The 19,995-nt window shown below is 35.1% G+C and overlaps 1 protein-coding gene across 9 annotated transcripts in view; it reads right to left on the reverse strand.

The window, feature by feature from the left end:
- The window catches only part of TRIM37 (tripartite motif containing 37), a 171,021-nt gene that overhangs the window by 146,188 nt on the left and 4,838 nt on the right, over positions 1-19,995 (reverse strand). For 8 of the 9 annotated variants that reach the window (XM_079131360.1, XM_079131359.1, XM_079131362.1 and 5 more), the window contains 6 exons: positions 14,868-14,908; positions 12,622-12,738; positions 8,523-8,610; positions 5,990-6,112; positions 4,358-4,481; positions 494-561 (listed from right to left, as the gene is read on the reverse strand). In XM_079131360.1, the coding sequence (XP_078987486.1) occupies positions 494-561; positions 4,358-4,481; positions 5,990-6,112; positions 8,523-8,610; positions 12,622-12,738; positions 14,868-14,908 (561 nt within the window). Of the gene's footprint in view, positions 1-493; positions 562-4,357; positions 4,482-5,989; positions 6,113-8,522; positions 8,611-12,621; positions 12,739-14,867; positions 14,909-19,995 lie in introns of those variants that run through there. The other variant, XM_079131365.1, reaches the window with a different exon arrangement.

Raw genomic sequence — 19,995 nt, forward strand, 5'->3', positions numbered from 1 at the left:
GAATGAAATTATGGCATTTGCCAATAAATGGATGGAGTTGGAGAACATTATGCTAAGTGAAATAAGCCAATCCCAAAAAAATGAAGGCTGAATATTCTTCCTGATATGCAGATGCTGACTCACAATGCGGGGGGAATTCATCGGACTGGACAGGGGGTAATGGGGGAAGGAAAGGGGATTGGAAATAGGAAAGACAGTAGAATAAACAGACATAACTTTCCCTCCTTCAAAAATAAAAAATCTTTTAAGATACACAGACAGCCAGGCATGGTGGCGCACGCCTGTAATCCCAGAGACTCAGAAGGCTGAGGCAGGAAGATCACAAGTTCAAAGCCATCCTCAGTAAGACCCTGTTCTGAAACAAACAATAAAAAAAGGCTGGGGAATGTAGGTCAGTGGATAAGCACCCCTAGGTTCAATCTCTGGTACTGAAAAAAAGATGTATGAGCAAAAATGGATAAAGACTATTTTATTACATTTAATATTTCATCACCTGGTGCTCCACCTCCTGAAGAAGGGATTCCAACAGCTCTGTTTCTTGGGTTAGAGATGTCTTCTGGCCTGTTTAAATACAGCAAAACATCAATACTGAAACTCATTACTGGTTTAAGAAGAAAATTAACTTTCAATAAGCATACCCAATAAAAACAAATCCACTACAAGTAAAGAAAAATTCTTCATTACAGCTACCCTAAAGATTTTCCTAGAGTTTAAAGGAAACATTATTGTAGCCTAGAATTGGAATCAATCCTAAGTACTTTTAGAGGAAATTCAATTTAGGGGTATCAAATTCACCTACTACACAATAAAATCCTGGGATCCAACCTCCAACACTGGAAAAAAGAAGTAAAACGACAATATACTTTAAGTAAAAAAATTAATTTTTCTAGGTCTTTTTTTATCCTTTGAGGTACTGGGGATTGAATCCAGGGCCTCAAACATGCTAGGCAAGCACTGTACCCCTCAGCTACATTCCAAGCCCTTTTTATTATTTACTATCTGACAGGGTCTTACCAAGTTGCCAGGCTGGCCCCAAACTTGGGATCCTCCTGCCTCTGTCTCCCAACTAGCAGGAATCGGAAGACACTTGGCTGTTTCTCTAGATCTTTTATGTTCTTCAGAAGAAGCAATAACATGAATTTCATCCTATTATTTTAAAACAATTTCTCCCCAAAGTTTAATGATGGCTTAAAAGAGGGATGTAGTATGTAGGCCAGATGTAAATGTTGGTAAAAGGTCTGTCCTACAAACAGACAAACCTGTATAAAAGAATTTCCAAGGGGTATACAGTCTCAAGAAGCTGAAGACAGAAAGTGATAAAACAGTTATTATGGAAATTTATTATGATATAAAGTTTTATGTTTTTAAAGTAAAATGAAGATAAGCATAAGTGCCAACTCAGATTTTTTTTTTTTTTTTTTTAACATTTTAGTGTGTGTGTGTGTGTGTGTGTGTGTACACGTGTGTGTGTGTGTACACCTACATCTCCTGGGGATTGAACTCAGGGGCACTCTATCCCTAAGTTGCATCCCTAATCCTTTTAAGATTTTTATTTTAAGACAGCATCTACCTACATTGCTGAAGCTGGCCTGAAACTTGCGATCCTCCTGCCTCAATCATTGGAGTCACTGGTATTAACAGTGTGTAACACCAAGTCCAGCTTATTTATTTATTTATTTATTTTTGGTGCATTGGGACCATTTTTTAAATAAACCACAAAGTCTGAAGAGCTGAAAACATCTCAGACGATTATCAATTTGGAGTAGTGTTATTGGATGAAGGGAGACAATGAATCCACAGACCTTTTTTTTACTTCTTGTTTTCTGAAACCAAAATCTTAAGTTTTTTTGTTTTTGGTACTGGGAATTGAACCCATGGGCATTCTACCACTGAGCAACAACTTAAGCCCTTTTTGAGATTGCCCAGGCTGGCTTCGACCTTACAATTTTCCTACCAAATGTCTGGGATTACAGGCATGTGCCACCATGTCCACTGATTACAAGTTCTTGATTGCAAAAATAGATATGGAAATTAAATTATAAGCTAGGACCTAATACTACTGGAGATAATGTCTACCATCACCACATTCTATAATCCTGAAGGATCAGCACTTGGCATTACTACCATACATAATTCAACTTGATATTTAGTGGTAGAGCCAGATACAGGGGCCACACCTGTAATTCCAGATACTTAGGAGGCCAGGGCAGGAGGATCCCAAAAATCAAGGCCAGTCTGAGCAACTTAGCAAGACTTTCAAAACAGAAATATCTGCTAATTTCATTAGGTATGCTTCTAGACCTTCAGACTTTGCTGTTATAAATAAAATGGTCTGAATACACTAACGAAAAATTTTTTAAACTAAAAAAAAGTGAAAAGGTGAACTTTAAAATATATCCCAAAAGTACATTTACTACTGGATATTTACCTGACTGAGTATATAGCTCAGAGTTAGAACACTCCTGAGTTCAATCCCCAGTACTATGGGGGGTAGAAACAATTAGTGGTAGAAACTGTGATATAAATCAAGTGTGAAATTCCTCATAATACTAAGCAAGCTAATAGTGAGACTATTGTAGAGATACTCTAACCCTGAAAGTACCCTATTTAATTATAAAATCTATCTTGGAAATTTCAAATTGCAATAACTTACAATGAAAACTCATTTGAAAACCAGAAAAACAGGGCAAGTTAAGTTATTGGAAAAAAATTATTTCACGAAGTGAACTACAGCTCAAGTAGTACATGCCTATATTCCAGCAACTGAACTGGGGAGAGGCTGAGGTAGGAGGATTTCAAGTTCAAAGTCAGTCTCAGCAACATAGTGAGACCCTGTCTCAAAAAAAAAAAAAAAAAAAAAAAAAAAAAAAGTTGTTAAATTAAGAGATCCATACTAATGATTTATTTAAGTTAATTCAATTAAACAAAGGAAGCAATGAAGCAAACTCATTCAATAAAAGCAAGGCCAAATATCCTGCACCTGGCTACAATTTAAAATTACATTAACACTAAAGGCAGCCTCAATTTTAAAAGTGCTAGCACATACTAACATCCAAGCACTTTATATGGCTTAATAAACTTAAGGAAGTATCAAGTATCATTTTAAAGTCTCAAAAAATAAGATCAATATACATACAATTAACTTCCACTAAGGGTCTAAGAACAATTATAATTTTCATTTACATTCTTTTATCTAAAGTGGCACCATAAACAGAATAATCAATGTCTGTAGGTTTCTTCTAATTGCTCCACTGTGTGGATGACCCGTACTGTTCAATGCAAAGTAAGATTTGCCACTGGGTCTTGAAAAACATTGTCAGTATAGATTTATAATACTAAAGGTTTTTTTATAATGCAAAAGCAATTCATGAAATACATGAACATCCAAACTCAAGGATATCTGCATCTTAGTTAAAAGAAAGATAGCACAAGTAAAAAAAAAAAAAAACAAAATACTTTGTTAATACCTTACTAAAGTATATGTATTTCATGTTAGACTATGATGAAAAACACGAAGCTGATTTTCCTCACGGTAAAATGTTAGATGGACTAAGATTACAGGTTAAGTTAAGGTTAAGACACTAAACCAAACCAAGCCAAACAAACTTTAGCATTTTTTTTTTTTCCTAAACACCATGTTTAAAATTGTATGTTCAATCCTAGGCTCCATAATCAAAGTAGGAGGAAGGAATATTTGAGAAACCAAAAGGATGAGCAATAAATGTAACTGAATGTAATTTACAAGTAAAATGAGACTTACTAGAATTAAAAACCAAGATTAAATCTCTAAAAACAACCTGATAGAGAGGCTGGGGTTGTGGCTCAGTGGTAGAGTACTTGCCTAGCACATGTGAGGCACTGGGTTAGATTCTCAGATTCTCAGCACCCATAAAATAAGTAAATAAAATAAAGGTCTATTAACAGCTAAGAAATATTTTTTAAAAATAAAATAAAAAATAAAAAGACTACTGTGATAGTCACGGATGTCAGTTCTTTATGTTCAACGAAGATAGGATAAGGACATTAGAAATTTTTATTGGATTTAGAAAAGAAAAAAAAAAAAAACAAAACAAAACTACTTAACAATAAGGTCCATTGATTAGGCTATTAGGACTCCTCCCAAAACATCTATGCAAACTTTTCTCTCCACTGATTTCTAAATACAAATTAGACATCTGTCCAAATTATAACATGAAGCTGCCTAAAATCTCAAGATTCCTTCCTAGACTGTAACAACTCACCAACCTTACTCTTCAAAGACTGAAACTCAAAGAGGCTCAAGGTACCATGTGCTCTGGCAGCACAGAAAAACACTTCCCAAAACAAATAAAACACACCTAACAAAAGCCACACTCACCCATCAATGTTATAAGCTTATTTTTCAGCTGAGTGTCTAATCGTGCAATCATCATCTCCACTGCATTCCTAATTTCCCGAACACGCTCATCTTTTGCATTTCTCACAGCTTCTACATTTCTCTCCTAGAAAATAAACAGGTAAAATAATTTTAATTGGAGAACTTTAGAAACAGAAGCAAAAATATCTCAGTGTAATCAATGCAATTACTGTTAAAAATCAGTTGACTAGGGCTGGCTTTGTAGCTCAGTGGTAGAGCACCTTGCCTAGCACATGTGAGGCACTGGGTTCGATCTTCACCACATTAAAATATAAAATAATAAAATAAAAAATAAAGGTTAAATTCTTAACAAAAAATTACCAGTTTGACTGCCTGTTTAAAACTTATAAAATTTATAATAGTACTCTGACATTGCTAGTATAACATGGGTAGGTTGCTTTAAAAAATTCTGTATCTTCAACTAAATCAATTAGAAAGATTCTTAAAAATAAACCATAATAAAGCATATGATAATTTAATAGAAATATCAATAAAAAGACTTGAAATTACAAAAAAATGGTTTAGGTAACATATACACAAGTAATTCAAGAAGCTCCTATCAAATCCCTCATAGGAAATTTCTTTAGAAATAAAAAAGGGTAATAGTTCACATCCTAAAACAAATGAAAACAATTTTTAAATTCTCTAGTTCATAAAAGTTATTTTGGTTTTGTTTTCAGAACCACATATGAAAAGAACAGGCTTATTTCCAAAATTGCAGAGTAACATATGTAATAGAATATTACAAATGATGATCTGAATCTCAATTTCTGAAGGGTTAACAAAGCAAATATCTATTCTTAAGTTAGAAATGGTACACAGAGATTTACAACAGTTATTCTCTTTGAACAGAATATATTCCAAAAGTATATTAACTATTGAAGCTTATCAAATTGTTTCCAAAAAAAAAAAATTACATTATAAATGATAAATGTATTGACTGAACTGTTTGATTCATACAGTATCTTAAGAAAAGTATTCAATATGACTCAATAGCATGGAGCTTAATTCAGGACACCAGTAAAGAGTTTATTCACTGATAGCAGAAATCCTTTAAAAAGCTAGGGATCCAAAGTGAAAAACATAATAATTCAGTAAAAGTCAGTACTGATACTATTTAAAAGTCAATTATTGATTCTGTAACACATAAGCTTCTTTAACTCACTGATTCTATAATTCTGCATGAGAGGTAATCTCTGGCTCAACTATTTCTCCTATGGACCAGGAATTTGGATACAAATTCCTCCACTGGTTTGAAGTTGATGAGCCTATCAGACTTTCAAATCTTGATTTCAACATCTAATTGATTTGTATTTATATACATATGCATTATTATCTACATATTACATACAATAATTATATTATTTCATATGCATATTACAGTCTATATTATCCTAGAATATATAAATAACAACAAGCCAGGTGCCGTTCACCAATTCTGGGAGGTTGAGATAGGTGGATCACAAATTTCCAGCCAGTCTAGGCAACTTTGTAAGACACTCAAAAATAAAAAGGGCTGGGGTTGTAGTTCAATTGTAGAGCAACTCTGGTTCAATCCCTTGTACCAACAAAAAATCTTATGAGTAGTCTTACCACTTCTTGAACTAAGCTGATTAGTTCCATGAGGCGTCGACGAAGTTTGGCTACCTCTTCGTTCACTTTAGTGACATGCTGCTCATAAATTTCTGCCAAAGGCTTAAAAGTATGTCCACCATGCTATTTAAATTAATAAGAGTAGTTTTAGAATATTTTCACATCTCATCTGCATTTACAATCCTTTTTAACACTCCATGGACATTAATAAACTGGTATTTATTTTCAAATGAATTTCATCTCTTTCAGTTACATTTACTTTGTTAAAGCAAGACAGTGCTGGCATAAAGTAACTTCAAAAAAAATGTTCACATTTATTTAGAAATCTTGACTCATTAGAAAGAACCAAAATCCTGGGATGGGGTGGAGCTCAAGTGACAGGGTACCTGCACTTCATGTGCAAGACCCTGAGTTTGGTCCCCAGCACAACAGAAAGAAGAATTATTAAAAAGAAGAAAGAAAAAAAAAAAAAAAAAAAAAAACCCTAACCACTATCTAAACCTTTGGGGACAATCTTATTAGCCACTTTTTTTCTTGGGCAACAACAGCCTTGTTCCATGTCCTCAAAACTTCTTCCCACCATGCCTTTGCAAAAGTTACCCCCCTCGTATTCAAAATAATTCTCCTTTATCTTTTCTCCATCTCAGCAGCTCTTAATTCTTACTAATCTTTGTAGCTATGCCCATGGTTACAGGATCAGCACCCACAGTTATGTATCTCATTAACTCTATTACTACTAAAATTTATCACAGATTATATATACAACTGTTTAATGGTTTTGATCATCACCAAATCCCTAGTCTCTAGCACAGCTGACTAATAAAAAAGGCACTTGAGGAAAAACCCAGTGTACATAATTACCAAAAGCAATGAATCCATTTCTTGTGCTACAAAAGTTTACTATAGAGACAGAAGTCTGATAAAAATTAGCATAGCATTCAGTTTAAAGAATTCGGTTATATTCAGTTGCATTCAGTTTAAAGAACTTAGAGGCACTAAAAACATAAAAATAGGGCTGGGGATATAGCTCCGTTGGTAGAGTGCTTGTGTGACTTAGCATGCACAAGGCCCTGGGTTCAAATCCCCAGCACTCATCAAAAAATAAAATCTACAAATAATTTTCTATCCTATTTTAGTAATATAATCTGTCACTGGCAATTAAAAACTATTCTATTTCTTTGATAAGAATACTTCCTATAATAAATTCTTTCTAGAACTGTATGATTTAACCAAACCACCCCAGTATGGTCCCCAAGAGAAAAGAGATATGGATTTTTAAATGCTTACTTAAAGAAAGTATGGAAAAAATTGTCCATAGTCCCTTACGAAACCCATGTATTTAAGTATTAAACTGTGGGAACTTACCTTTTTCTAATCAGCACATTAGCATTCAAATTCAAACAGAAAACTCTCTGAAATGAATGCTACTCAACCAATTCGGCCTGCCATTCTCTCCACAAAATATGATGATACCAAAAGAATGATCAACTCTCATGGTTAACAGATCACTTTATGTATCTACCCACTTTTATTCCAAAGATAACTTATTCTCCCCACTAAGAATCTCTTGTGTTGAGCTGGGGTGAGCTCCGTGGTAGAATGTGAATAAGAAGCCCTGGTTTTAAAGGTCAGGCGCAATGTGAGGTATGCCTATAGTCCCAGCTACTTGGAAAGCTGATACAGAATTGCCTGACCCTGGAAATTCAAGGTCAGCCCGGGGAACATACAGGTCATTTAAAAAAAAAAAAAAAAGTGCTCTTAAATAAGATTAAAAAAAAATTAAAAGTGGAGTAAAATTATAAGCTCTAGATATCTGTACTCAAGATTGTTAGTAAGTATCTAGGTTTTTGCTCCATTCTGAAGAAATGAAAATTGGAAACTGTGGCCAGTGTATCAGATTACCTGGCCTTTAATCAAAGAAAAGTCCTTGGTCCTACAAGAAAAGAGAAATAATGATAGGGCTAGTGAGTAGCTCACTGGTGAATCGCTTGCCTAGGAGAAGAACCACATTTGATCCCCAGCAAGGAGAGAAAGAAGAAATGTTAAACATGAATATACATTTTTATAGGTAATAGGGTAAGACATTAAAATAAGGACACAACCTACATCAAATGTCTCCAACTAAAGAAGTACTTCTGAGACAGGCACGGTGGTGCACCCGTAATCCCAACGGCTCAGGAGGCTGAGGCAGGAGGATCAAGAGTTCAAAACCAGATTCAGAAAAAGCAAGGTGCTAAGCAACTCAGTTAGACCCTGTCTCTAAATAAAATACAAAATAGGGCTGGGGATGTGGTTCAGTGGTTGAGTGCTCCCGAGTTCAATCCCCGGTACCTCCTGCCCCAGCCCCCCCCCCCCCCCAAAAAAAGGGGTACTTCTGGAAGGTAAAATACCTTTAATAAGGCATTAATAAATTAGATGCATTTAATTTTTATTTGATAGAATAAATGATACTTTTTTCCTATATAAGTCCATCAAATATTTAATGCCTTCAAATCTCAGAAGATAGAGAATATACTAAATTTGCTCTGCTCACCATTCCTCCCCAAAGTGCACACTGATGGCAGATACACTTCTTACAAGTCCAGCAAAACACACTAAGTTTTTCATGGTGATTTTCACATCTATACATTATGGAAAAAAAAAGTTAGAATTAAAATTGAAATATGATTACTTCAACAAATTCCTAAGATTGGGCAAATATAAATCAATCTTAAACAATTATGTATCAAAAAATATAATATAAAATGTATTCCAGAGCTTCAATTAAGCTAAAGAATTACATAAACAAAATTTTTATAAATGTTTTCATTAATTTAGACTGTAAATTGAAAATTTCTTTCTAAATTAAAGTAAAAATACAGCACCATTTCCTAACATCACTACAGGTGATAAAAGCTATCCTACATTACATTTTGATCAAGGGCTAAATATCAGATTGATGTCTCTACACACACATAAGCACATGTGCATGCTCTTTTCCTACATGTGGCCAATGATAATCAAGACATCATTAACTGCAGAATTTGATACCAGATCCTCATGGGAAATGAACACCAAATTTTACATTTTTTCTTAAACCAGATATCCACAAGCAAAATAATGAAGTTATATTCTGTTATGGAATGAACTCTGTTCCCCAAAATTCTGATGTTGAAGCCTTAACTCCCAATGTGACCATATTTGGATAGGGCCCTTACAAAAAGAGGTAAGTGAGGTGACGAAGTCATGAAGAGGAGATCCATATCCAACCAGGACAAACGTCCTTATAAGAAAAGGAAGAGACACAAAGAGTGCATACATACGCAAAGGACTATGCAATGAGAGAAGTAGTAGTAGTAATTTCCCATCAAAGAAAGAGGCCTCACCAGAAATCAAACCTGCCAGCACTTTGATCTTGGACTTCTAGACTGTAGAACTGTGAGAAAATAAATTTCTATTGTTTAAGGCACCCAGTTAGTGATATTGCCACGGCAGCCTTAGTAGACTAATAATAGATCCTTATATCAGATGATTAAAAAAAAGGGACTAAAAAGGGATCAGAGACCTAAACAAAAACAAAAACTATAAAATTCTCAGGGGAAAATACAAGGTAGAAAAGTTTCATGAAACTGTAATTGGCAGTGAATTCTTGGATATGACACCAAAATCTCAGTCAACAAAATATACACCAAAATTAAAAACTTCTGAGCATTAAAACACCTGTAACCTAGCAATATGGAAGGCTGAGGAAGGAGGATCATAAGTTTGAGGCCACCTTGAACACAGTAAGACCTGCCTCAAAATAAAATAGCAAGGGCTACAGACATAGCTCAGTGCTTGCTTGCAAGTACAAGGTCTTGTACAATTCAATTGCAGGCATGCACAAAAATTTTTTTTAAATAACACTACAGAGTGAAATGATAATCTACAAAACAGAAAAAAATGCAAATCATATCTGATAAGGGTTCAATTTCCAGAATAAATAACAATAACCCCACAAATAAATAGACTTAAAAATAGAAAAAGAACAAGAAGACATATTTCTCCAAAGAAGTTATCTATAATGGTCAACAAGCATATGAAAAGATGCTCATTACTACTAATTGTTAGGGAAATGCAAATAAACTCCCATCCATTAGGATGGCTGTGATCAACAAACAAACAAAACCCTCTTCAAGCAATGGCCAAGATGTACAGAAAATGAAACCCTTATGTACTATTGGTGAGACTGTAAAATGGCATGGTTGCCAATGGTAAATAGTACAGAGAATCCTCAAAAAAGTAAAATAGAACTGAGATGTAGCTCAATGGTAGAACACTTGCCTAGCATACTTAAGCCCTGAGCTCTATCTTCAGCACCACCATCAAAAAGGGAAAAAAATTAAAAATTGAAAATATAATTACTAGGTGAACATGGTGGCACATGCCTGTAATCCCAGTGACACGGAAGGCTGAAGCAGGAGGACTGCCAGTCTCAGCAATTTAGCAAGGCTCTCAGGAGGTTATTGTCTCAAAATAAAAAAAAATAAAATAAAAAGGGGATGTAGTGGTAAGGAACCCTGAGGTTCAATCCCTAGTACCAAAAAAAGAAAACAGAAAAAATAGAATTACTATATGATCTAGTAATTTCACTTCTGAGTAAATATGAAACCAAGAAAACATGAAAGCAGTCTTGGAAACTGCTCTCATTAGCAGCATTATTCACAACATCCATGATTTTGCAAATTTACAATAGCAAAGAAGTAAAAACTAGCATATTAGATCCTAGCTGAAGAGCATTTAACAAGATTTCCAATACTTAAGGTTTTTGTGGGGTTTTTTGTTTGTTTTTTTAGTAACAACCATCCTAAAGGATATAAGGTTTTGATTTGCATTTCCCTAGTAATTAGTAGTGATGAGCTTTTACAATGTAGGTCATTTACCAGAACAATTCTTAATCAGTGGCCTATTTGTACCTTCAGCAAATCAAGGGGGCCAGTAGGCATCAAGTACCAAAAACAGACATTGGCAGATTAGCAGTTCCATTCCTTTTAATTTTTAATTTTAAGTTTTATTTATTTACTGCTACCAAGGATTGAACCCAAAGATATTTTGCCACTGAGTCACATCCCCAGCCCTTTAATTTTTGGATGCAGGGCCTCCCTAAATTGTTGAGGCTGGCTTTAAACTTGCAATCCTCCTTTCTCAGCCTCCCAAGTCACTGAGATTACAGGCATGTGCCACTGCGAACAGCTCTATTCCTTTGGAGAGGCTCCAATCAGAGAAGCCTAACAAGAAGTAAAGAGTCTTTCCAAATAGTGACACCTGACATCCCTGACAAAGAACACCTACATGTTCACTTAGGAAATGTGTTTTATAGAAATATAACAATTAAATCATTTTTAGTGTGACATCTATAATGCTAGAAGTAACAGAAAACCTCAAGCATCTGGTTTAAATCAGGCATGGTGGCATGCACCCATAATATCCCAATTACTTGGGAGGCTGAGGCAGAAGAATTACAAGTTTGAGGCCAGCCTGGGCAACTTAAGACTGCTCCAGAAACAAAAAGTCCAGTTCAACTAGTAAAGGCATAGAAATAAATTTCTGATTATGAATTGCCATTAACATTTAAGCCTATTCCATTTCTATAGTTCTAGTTCCTCATAATGAAGGAAAAAAGTTTTTAATAATGACCCTTCATGTTTCAGCTTCTTGCTTTAACATGTTGTGCATCTGTAGAAAGAGATATGACTGTTTTTAATATGGAATGCTTCACAAATTTGCATGTCTTCCTTGTGCAGGGGTTATGCTAATCCTGTTTCAATTTAAAATACATTCAACGTTCCTGGAATCTCTACTAATTCAAGTTATTTTATTAATTGCCTTCCAATTAATTTCTTAACCCATAAAACAGATTACTGCTATGTTATTAAGTCTTTCTTCTCATTTTCTATTCCTCAAAACCCTGCAAATATGATCAAAATAATTAAATCATGTACCAAAAGACCATTCGTGCCCCTAAGATTCTGCTCCCATGGCAGTCTCCAACAACTTATCACTATATTACAGTTGTGTTCTCAATAAATAGTTAAACAGAAATCATGTATCATTTGCATTTGTATCCCCATAATTTAGCACTGTACTTATATATGTATGTGTATACATGGCATGTCATAAATGTTTAAAAAAACACAATAAGCATGAATCATTACTCCGTTGGGCATGGTGGCACATGCCTATAATCCCAACCACTTGGGAAGTTAAAGTAGGAGGATGGCAAGTTTGAAGCCAGGATGAGTAACTCAGCAAGATTCTATCACAAAACAAGAGCTGGGGATGTAATTTAATGATAGACTACTAGCCCAGTATGTACAAGGCTCTAGATTCAATCTCCAGTACCGAAAACAAAGAATGAATTATTTTAAATATTAACAGAAGCTTCAGAAAAATGAAAGAATTAGAAAATTAAGGAATGCTAAATTTCTCATTTATAAATAAGAGCTATCAATACAGTATCGTTAAGAGTTTAGTTTAGAGGCTCTTTACACACAGAGGCGGCCCTGAGTTCAATCCCCAACAACACAAACACAAAAAAACATGTAAGACTGTATCATAAAAATAGTACATGGCAAAATCTATTAAATATTGAACAAAAAAAACTGAGAATATACTTGTCCTTTTCATTTTCCTCATGTTTGGTGAGACTGCAGAGCTGAAGAGTATCAAGCTGTTGTGTAACTTCTTCTGCCCAACGACAATTTACTAGTTCCCGAAGCTGGAGTGGAGCACTGGGGAGAAAATCCATACAAATATTCTCAGAAAAATTAGATTTTTCTAAAATAAACATACTCCTCAAAACAGAGCTCATAATCACACTCATATCACAGTACTATTAAAATAAGACAATGAAAAATATGCTTTCAACTTATTTTCACATTAACACATGATTTATTAAAGACAAAATACTGGCAATGCAGATTATGAATTGAATTTTTAATTCACTCTAAAGCTGTACTGTCTAAAATGACAGTCATAGGGGAATACAGCTTGGTGGTACAATACATACACACAATAGCATGTGTAAGACCCTGGGTTTGATCTGCACCACCACAAAAAAAAAAAAAAAAAAAAACATGATAGCCACTAGCGCATGTGACTACCTTAAGAATAAAATTTCATTACACAGACATACAAGACACATTTCAAGTGCTCAATAGCTACATGAAGCTACCATATTGGATAGTATAGATAGAGAACATATCCATCATTATAGGACCTTTTATTTAATAGTGCTGATCTTCTCACAAACTAATGTGAGGAAAGTAAGTAATCCTGGAAGAATCAAAGGCAAAAGATGGCACTCTGCCATCACTATCTGAAATAACCAGAAGTTGAAACAATTTAAATGTTTCTCAATATGGGCACAAATAGATAAAACTATAAAGTTATAAAGGGAAGTATTATTCTAACATTTTTGTGTCTTTTGGTGAGAGGTACCAGAGATGTTAACCCAGGGGCACTTAACCACCAAATCACATCTGCAGCCTTTTTATTTTTTGAGACAGGGTCTTGCTAAGTTGCTCAGGTTGGCCTCAAACTTGTGATCCTCCTGCCTCAGTCTCTCTCCAGTTGCTGAGATTACAGACATGTGCCACTGGGCCACACGTCCTCAAACTTTTTTAAAAAATGACATACACACACACACATACAATCAAGAAAAGATACCTACCATTTTTATTAACAGTATTTTATCTATGTGGTATAAGAAAAAGCACATAAGGATACATTTCAGTATATACAAAGAAAAATGTATAGACGAATGGATACCATACCAGATGTGGTGGTACACATCTATAATCCCAGCTACTCAAGAGGCCTAGACTCTACAACTTAGGGACAGTCTATCTCAAAATAAAAACTAGCTGGGTGCAATCCCATCTACTCAAGAGGCCTAGCCTCTACAACTTAGGGACAGTCTATCTCAAAATAAAAACTAGCTGGGTGCACACACCTGTAAACCCAGCAGCTTGGGAGGCTGAGACAGGAGGATCACAAGTTCAAAGCCAGCCTCAGCAACTTAGTGAGGCCCTAAGCAGGACCTTGTCTCTAATAAATACAAAAAAAAGGGCTGGGGATGTGGCCAAGGGGTTTAGTGCCCCCGAGTTCAATTCCTGATTTAAAAAAAAAAAAAAAAAAAAAAAAAGACTAGAAATGTAGCCCAGTGGTAGAATGCCACTGGGTTCAATCCCTAGCACTGCAAAAAAGAAAAAGGATACCACGCATAACAATTTCTTCTGAAAGTATTTTATGAAAACAGTGTATAGAATAGAACAGAAAGGTTTTTTGTTGTTGTTGTTTTGTATGACAGTGGGGGTTGAACCCCGGGGTGTGCTATTTTTTAGTTACACCCCCAATCCTTTTTTTTTTTTTTTTTTAACTTTATTGGGGGGTGTGTACTGAGGGAAGACAGGGTCTCATTGAATTGCTGAGATTGGCCTCAAATCTGTCATCCTCTTGCCTTAGCATCTCAAGTTACTAGGATTACAGGTGTGTGCCACCATGCCCCAACTAGAACCTAGAGCCTTTTTATTTTATATTTATTATTACTATGAAGATTGTTAAACCAGAAATATGTAAACTTTTATTTAAATTATAAATAGCTAAGAAGTCACATGATGATTTTCTTAGAGGCAGGAGCACAACATGCCAAGCAATGTAATGCATCCTACATAATCTTAAATCAGGTAGATTAGTCTTTATTTCTTTTTAGACACACTTTATTTTCTATTCAAGTGTATTAATGAGAAATATAGTAAAGCACAAAGAAAATGTTGCCTTTATGGATGCTAAAGCACACTCTGACCCTATGATCTTACTATTTTTTCAAATTCACAAATGATTGTAGCCCAGTACTTACCGACAATGAGGACATTGAGCTCTCTGCTCTGTCAGCCAGCGCTAAAGAGATAAAAGAATTAGATTTGGATTGTAAAAACACCATTAATTTATATATAGCCAATATTTATAAACCAAATTCAGTGAGTTTCTCTCTAGTACTACATTAATTTTAGAGATACTTATAGAAAGACAGGCACTCTACTGTCTCCCTCTCCTTATTATCATGAAAAGAACAAACGTTCAAAGGCACAGCACTTGTCCCAAAATAGTTTAGAGGCTAAGGAAAGGAAAGGATTCTAGGACTATCTGGGCCTCACAAGGAGGATGTAATCTTCACAGAAATGATACTGTCCCCAAACTAAAAAAAAAAAAAAAAAAAAGTAGCAATGATTTACTTTTAACCTACTACAAAATTCCTGAGAAAGTTTAAGACACAGCTAAAAACAGCTAAATTTCTTTTTTGAAAAGCAAACTAATTCTGAGGTATATACACTTTGGCATATAAATTAGATCTAAAATATGAATAAGCAATACAACAAAAGCTTTTTAAGTCTTATAAGGTTTTTATAGTTTGATAATTTAAACATCTAGGAATTCTGGTTTCCTCTACACAAAACCCAGGTTTTATTTTTTTAATCATTTAAATTGTTAGCAGTATACTAGAAACAAAAGACATAAGATTTCCTTATTACTTTTCTAAAGACAACAGGCTAATAGTGAAAAACTCTGTTCTACTTGTCTGACAAATAGGTTCTGAGGTAACTAATCTTATACCAATGTACTCCCAATCTGTTATTTCTCTTTATCCCTTTCAACTTTTTCATGAGCTTATACATGAAGTCAAATAATTCAGAAACAAAATTTCCAAGGAAATCTTAAAGGACAATGAAAGGCTTAAGATGATCGGAACCAAGGTACTTTACAGCAAAGAAAGTAAAGTTAAACAGAAAACAATGGAAAAGAATTTCTTCATTCTTAATAAACTTTGAATAATACTTAATTAGTCCACTAGCAAATATGAGACTTGAGTCAGGTTTCATACCCTGAAGCAATGTTCTGATCACACCACTCTTCTTTACAAGTCCTATTTTCCCATACCTCTTCTCAAAAACTGGCTGTACCTCTTTAGCTTTAGCCTTACCCCATGTATGACCCAGCAAAGTGAAGTCTTATTTAAAAGTTTCCCCTCTCTGCCCAGGATATTATCAACACATTTCTTCACCTAGGATACTCCTACTTAAGATTTCAGTTTATATTATCATTTCCTCCAAAAAGCCTTCTTGACAAACTATGTAAAATACCACTACTGCGTAGGAAGCACAATGTCCTGGGTTGGATCCCCAGCACCACAAAAAATAGGAGGAAAAAAATACTACTGCCATGCTTTCCTACAGCAACCAATTTCCCCCTTCATTGTATATGTGAACACTTTATGATGATGATTTATTTGTTGTTTTCCTTATACTGTTATATTATTAAAGATTAGAAAAACGATAGGGAATAACCTCACCATATTCTTTAATATCATCAAAACAAGCTGCAATACGTGCCACTCTTGGCATTATATTTTTGCATTTGCTTATAGTCCCAGGATATCTTATCCCATTGGAATACCCTTTGATTATGTCCATCAATCTTTCCTGCCAGCCAGGTGTGGTGGCACACTCCTATATTCCCAGCGACTCTTGGGGCTGAGGCAGGAGGATCACAAGTTCAAGGTCAGTCACAGTAACTTAGCAGGTCCCTGCCTCGAAATTTTTAAAAAGAGCTGGGAATGTACCTCAATAATAGAGTGCCCTTGGGTTCGATACACAAACCACTCCCCTGACACACACATACACAAATATACTAACTATCCTGCCCATCCCAGGATAGTAACTTTTCCTTCTCTGAATATTAGAAGCATTTTTACCTCGTATTCATAATCCAACCACAAAATAAATGTGACAAGTTTATTACTTTGGGAAAAAAATAATGAAATTCAGAAATAGAAAGTAGAACAGTAGTTACCAAGGGATTGGAGAGAGGAATAATGAGAAGTAATTGCTTAATGGGTATAATGTTTCAGTTTGGGATGATGAAAAAGTACTGGAGATTGACAGTGTTGACAGCTGCACAATATGATGTACTTAATACCATGGAACTGTACACTTAAAAATAGTTAACCACAGCGGCTCAGGAGGCTGAGGCAGGAGGATCCCAAGTTCAAAACCAGCCTCAGCACTTAGTGAGACTCTAAGCAACTTAGCAAGACCCTGTCTCAAAATAAAAAATTAAAAAGGGTTGGGATGTGGCTCAGTGGTTAAGTGTCCCTGGGTTCACTCCCTTGCACAAAAAAAAAAAGTTAAAATGGAGAGTTTTATACTATGTATATCTAACCACAATTTTAAAAAAGAAAGTCAAGGAAAGAATTACCGTATGACCTAGAAATTCCACTACTAGGTATAAAATCGAAAGAAATGAAAGCAGGGACTCAGATACTTATACTCCTGTGAATAGAACTATTCACAATAGCCAAAAGGTGAAAACAGCCCAAGAGTCAATCAACCAATAAAAACAAATACACGAATTGTATTATACAAATGCAATGGAACATTATTCAGCCATAAAAAAGAATGAGGCTGACACATGCTGCCTGAATGAACCTTGGACACATGCTAAGTGAAATAAGACAAAGGTCAAATATTGTATGATTCCACTCATGTGAAACAGACAAGTAAATTTACAGAGACAGATTAGAGGTTATCATGAACGGGAGAAATGGAGAGTTATCACTTAATGGGTACAGACTTTCTTTGAGGCAATCAAAGTTTTGGAAAAAATTATATAGTTGTACAATACTGCAAATACAATATGAATAAAATGGCAAATTCTATTGTATTTACTGCCACAAAAGGGAGGAGATATAAAGTATTTGAACAGACCCTTTACCAAAGACAATCTATGATGGCAAAAAAAAGTCCCTGAAAAGACCTTCTCTCAGAGAAATACGAACTAAAACCATAATGAGATACCTGCTATACCCACTAGAACAGATAAAACTCAAAAAAATGAACATATCAAGTGCTAGCATTAATTTGGAGGAAACAGAACTCTCATATGTTGCTGGTATAAATATAAATTGTACAACTACAGTTTGGCAATTAGTTAAAAAGTTAAACACACATCTACTAATATGATATAGTCATTCTACTCCTATTTATCCAAGCAAAAAGAAAGCTTTAGTTTCTTCAAAGACTTATACAAAAATATTCATAGGAACTTTTCATGTAATAGCAAAAAACAGCAAACATACCACAAGTCCATCAACAGATGAATGGATAGACAAATTGTAGCATATGCATGCAACAGAACATTACTCAGCAATGAAAGAATACTACTGACACACAAAACAGATGAATCTCAAAATAATTTTACTCAGTGAAAACAGTCAAACACATAACAGTACATATTGTATTATTCCATTTGTGTAAAATTCCAGAAAACAAACATCTATAGAGCAGAAAGCAAATCGGTAGTTTCCCAGTAATTGGGGGGGGGGGGGGGGGGGGGGGCGGCAAGGAAATTTTGGAGAATAGGTACATTCAATAGCCTGAATGTAGTGATAGTTTCACAAGTATATACTTATATCAAAACTTATCCAACTGAAGAAAAAAAAAAAAAAACAACTAACCTGTATACTTTAAACAATTATACCTAATAAAAAATGCCTGGCAAAATAAAAACAAAATGAATTCAATAATTATAGGCAAACAAAATGCCACCAATGCTAAAAATCAAGGGTTCAAAAAAAGTTGGATGAGAAAGATGGTACCAAAAAAAAAAAAAAAAAGGCAGAAAATACAATTAGGAAAAGATGGAAAAAGTAAGTGTAGCTGGGTGAATAAGAGAGACTTGGTCTGAAAATACAGTCAATGTTCCCACCTTTTGGTGTGTTGGGTGGTACTAAAGAACCATGGGTTGACCACTGGCATGGGGATGAGTCCAGTACTGGTATGTCACCAAACTACTGGCTGATTTTAGACACATCTATTTCCTAGCCAGCCTCAGCAATTTAGCAAGACCTGTCTCAAAATAAAATTAAAAAGGCTATGGCGTAGTTCTGTGGTAGAAGGCCTCTGGGTTCAAATTCCAGTATAGGGAAGGGTGGGAGGAGCTTGGATTTTGTTTTATTCAATGACCTAAATATCTGTACCATCTGTCAAATTTCCATGATCAATGAACAAAGTTGGCACAGGAGAGAAGGAAAGGATTCAAATGAACACTGTTATAATTTGGTGAAGAGAAGTATCTAGCACCTCTAAGACTTGCTTCTGTCATTAAATCACCTCTCTCCAGCATTGCTTATTATTTCCTCTCTAATGGTTCAGTCACATCAAGATACAAATTAAACAAAAACACTGACTCCCAACATCCCCCCTCGAGCAGTAGTGCCTTATTTTTCCTTTTTACAACAAATTTCTCCTACAAGTTTTTTATGCTTGCTTTTTCTCTTCTCACTCACTCCCATCAGGTTTTATCCCCACTAATCCACTAAGTCTTCACCAGGTCACCAATAACTGATTCCAAGGTCAGAACCATATGACACAGCTAACTAGAATTGTGACCCCTCCTGAGCTCTAAGTAGTTAGAATACCCCAGAGTTCAGACCTAAAATCTGTTCCCACAGGAGATAATTTGAGTGTTCCCATCTAGTTTCTGCATTTTAAATACTATCTGAATGCTGATTATGTTGGTCTCTTTAACCTCCCCTTACTCAAAAGACTCATTTCTGCCAGGCATGGTGGTACACACCTGTAATCCCAGCACCTTGGGAGGTGAAGACAGGAGGTTCACAAATTCCAGACCAGACTTGGCAATTTAGTGAGACCCTGTCTCAAAATAAAAAATATAAAAAATTGGGATGTGTGGGGGTCTTTCAGCCATGTCCCACAGGGATGAGAAAAGAGTTAACTGCCAGAGAACCGTGTTGGCTATAAATCAATTACCCATAAACTTACCTAATCAATAAACACACAAGAGTCAATATTACTTTTACATAAGAGGGAGCAAGATGGGTCTGGCCATACCAGATCTGGCCTCTAACAACATGGAGGAGCCCAACTTTCCTTTATTTTATAGTCACACAGGTAAAGGAGCCTGGAACA

Source organism: Sciurus vulgaris (assembly GCF_902686455.1).
Source record: "Sciurus vulgaris genome assembly, chromosome: 3".
Lineage (NCBI taxonomy): Eukaryota > Metazoa > Chordata > Mammalia > Rodentia > Sciuridae > Sciurus > Sciurus vulgaris.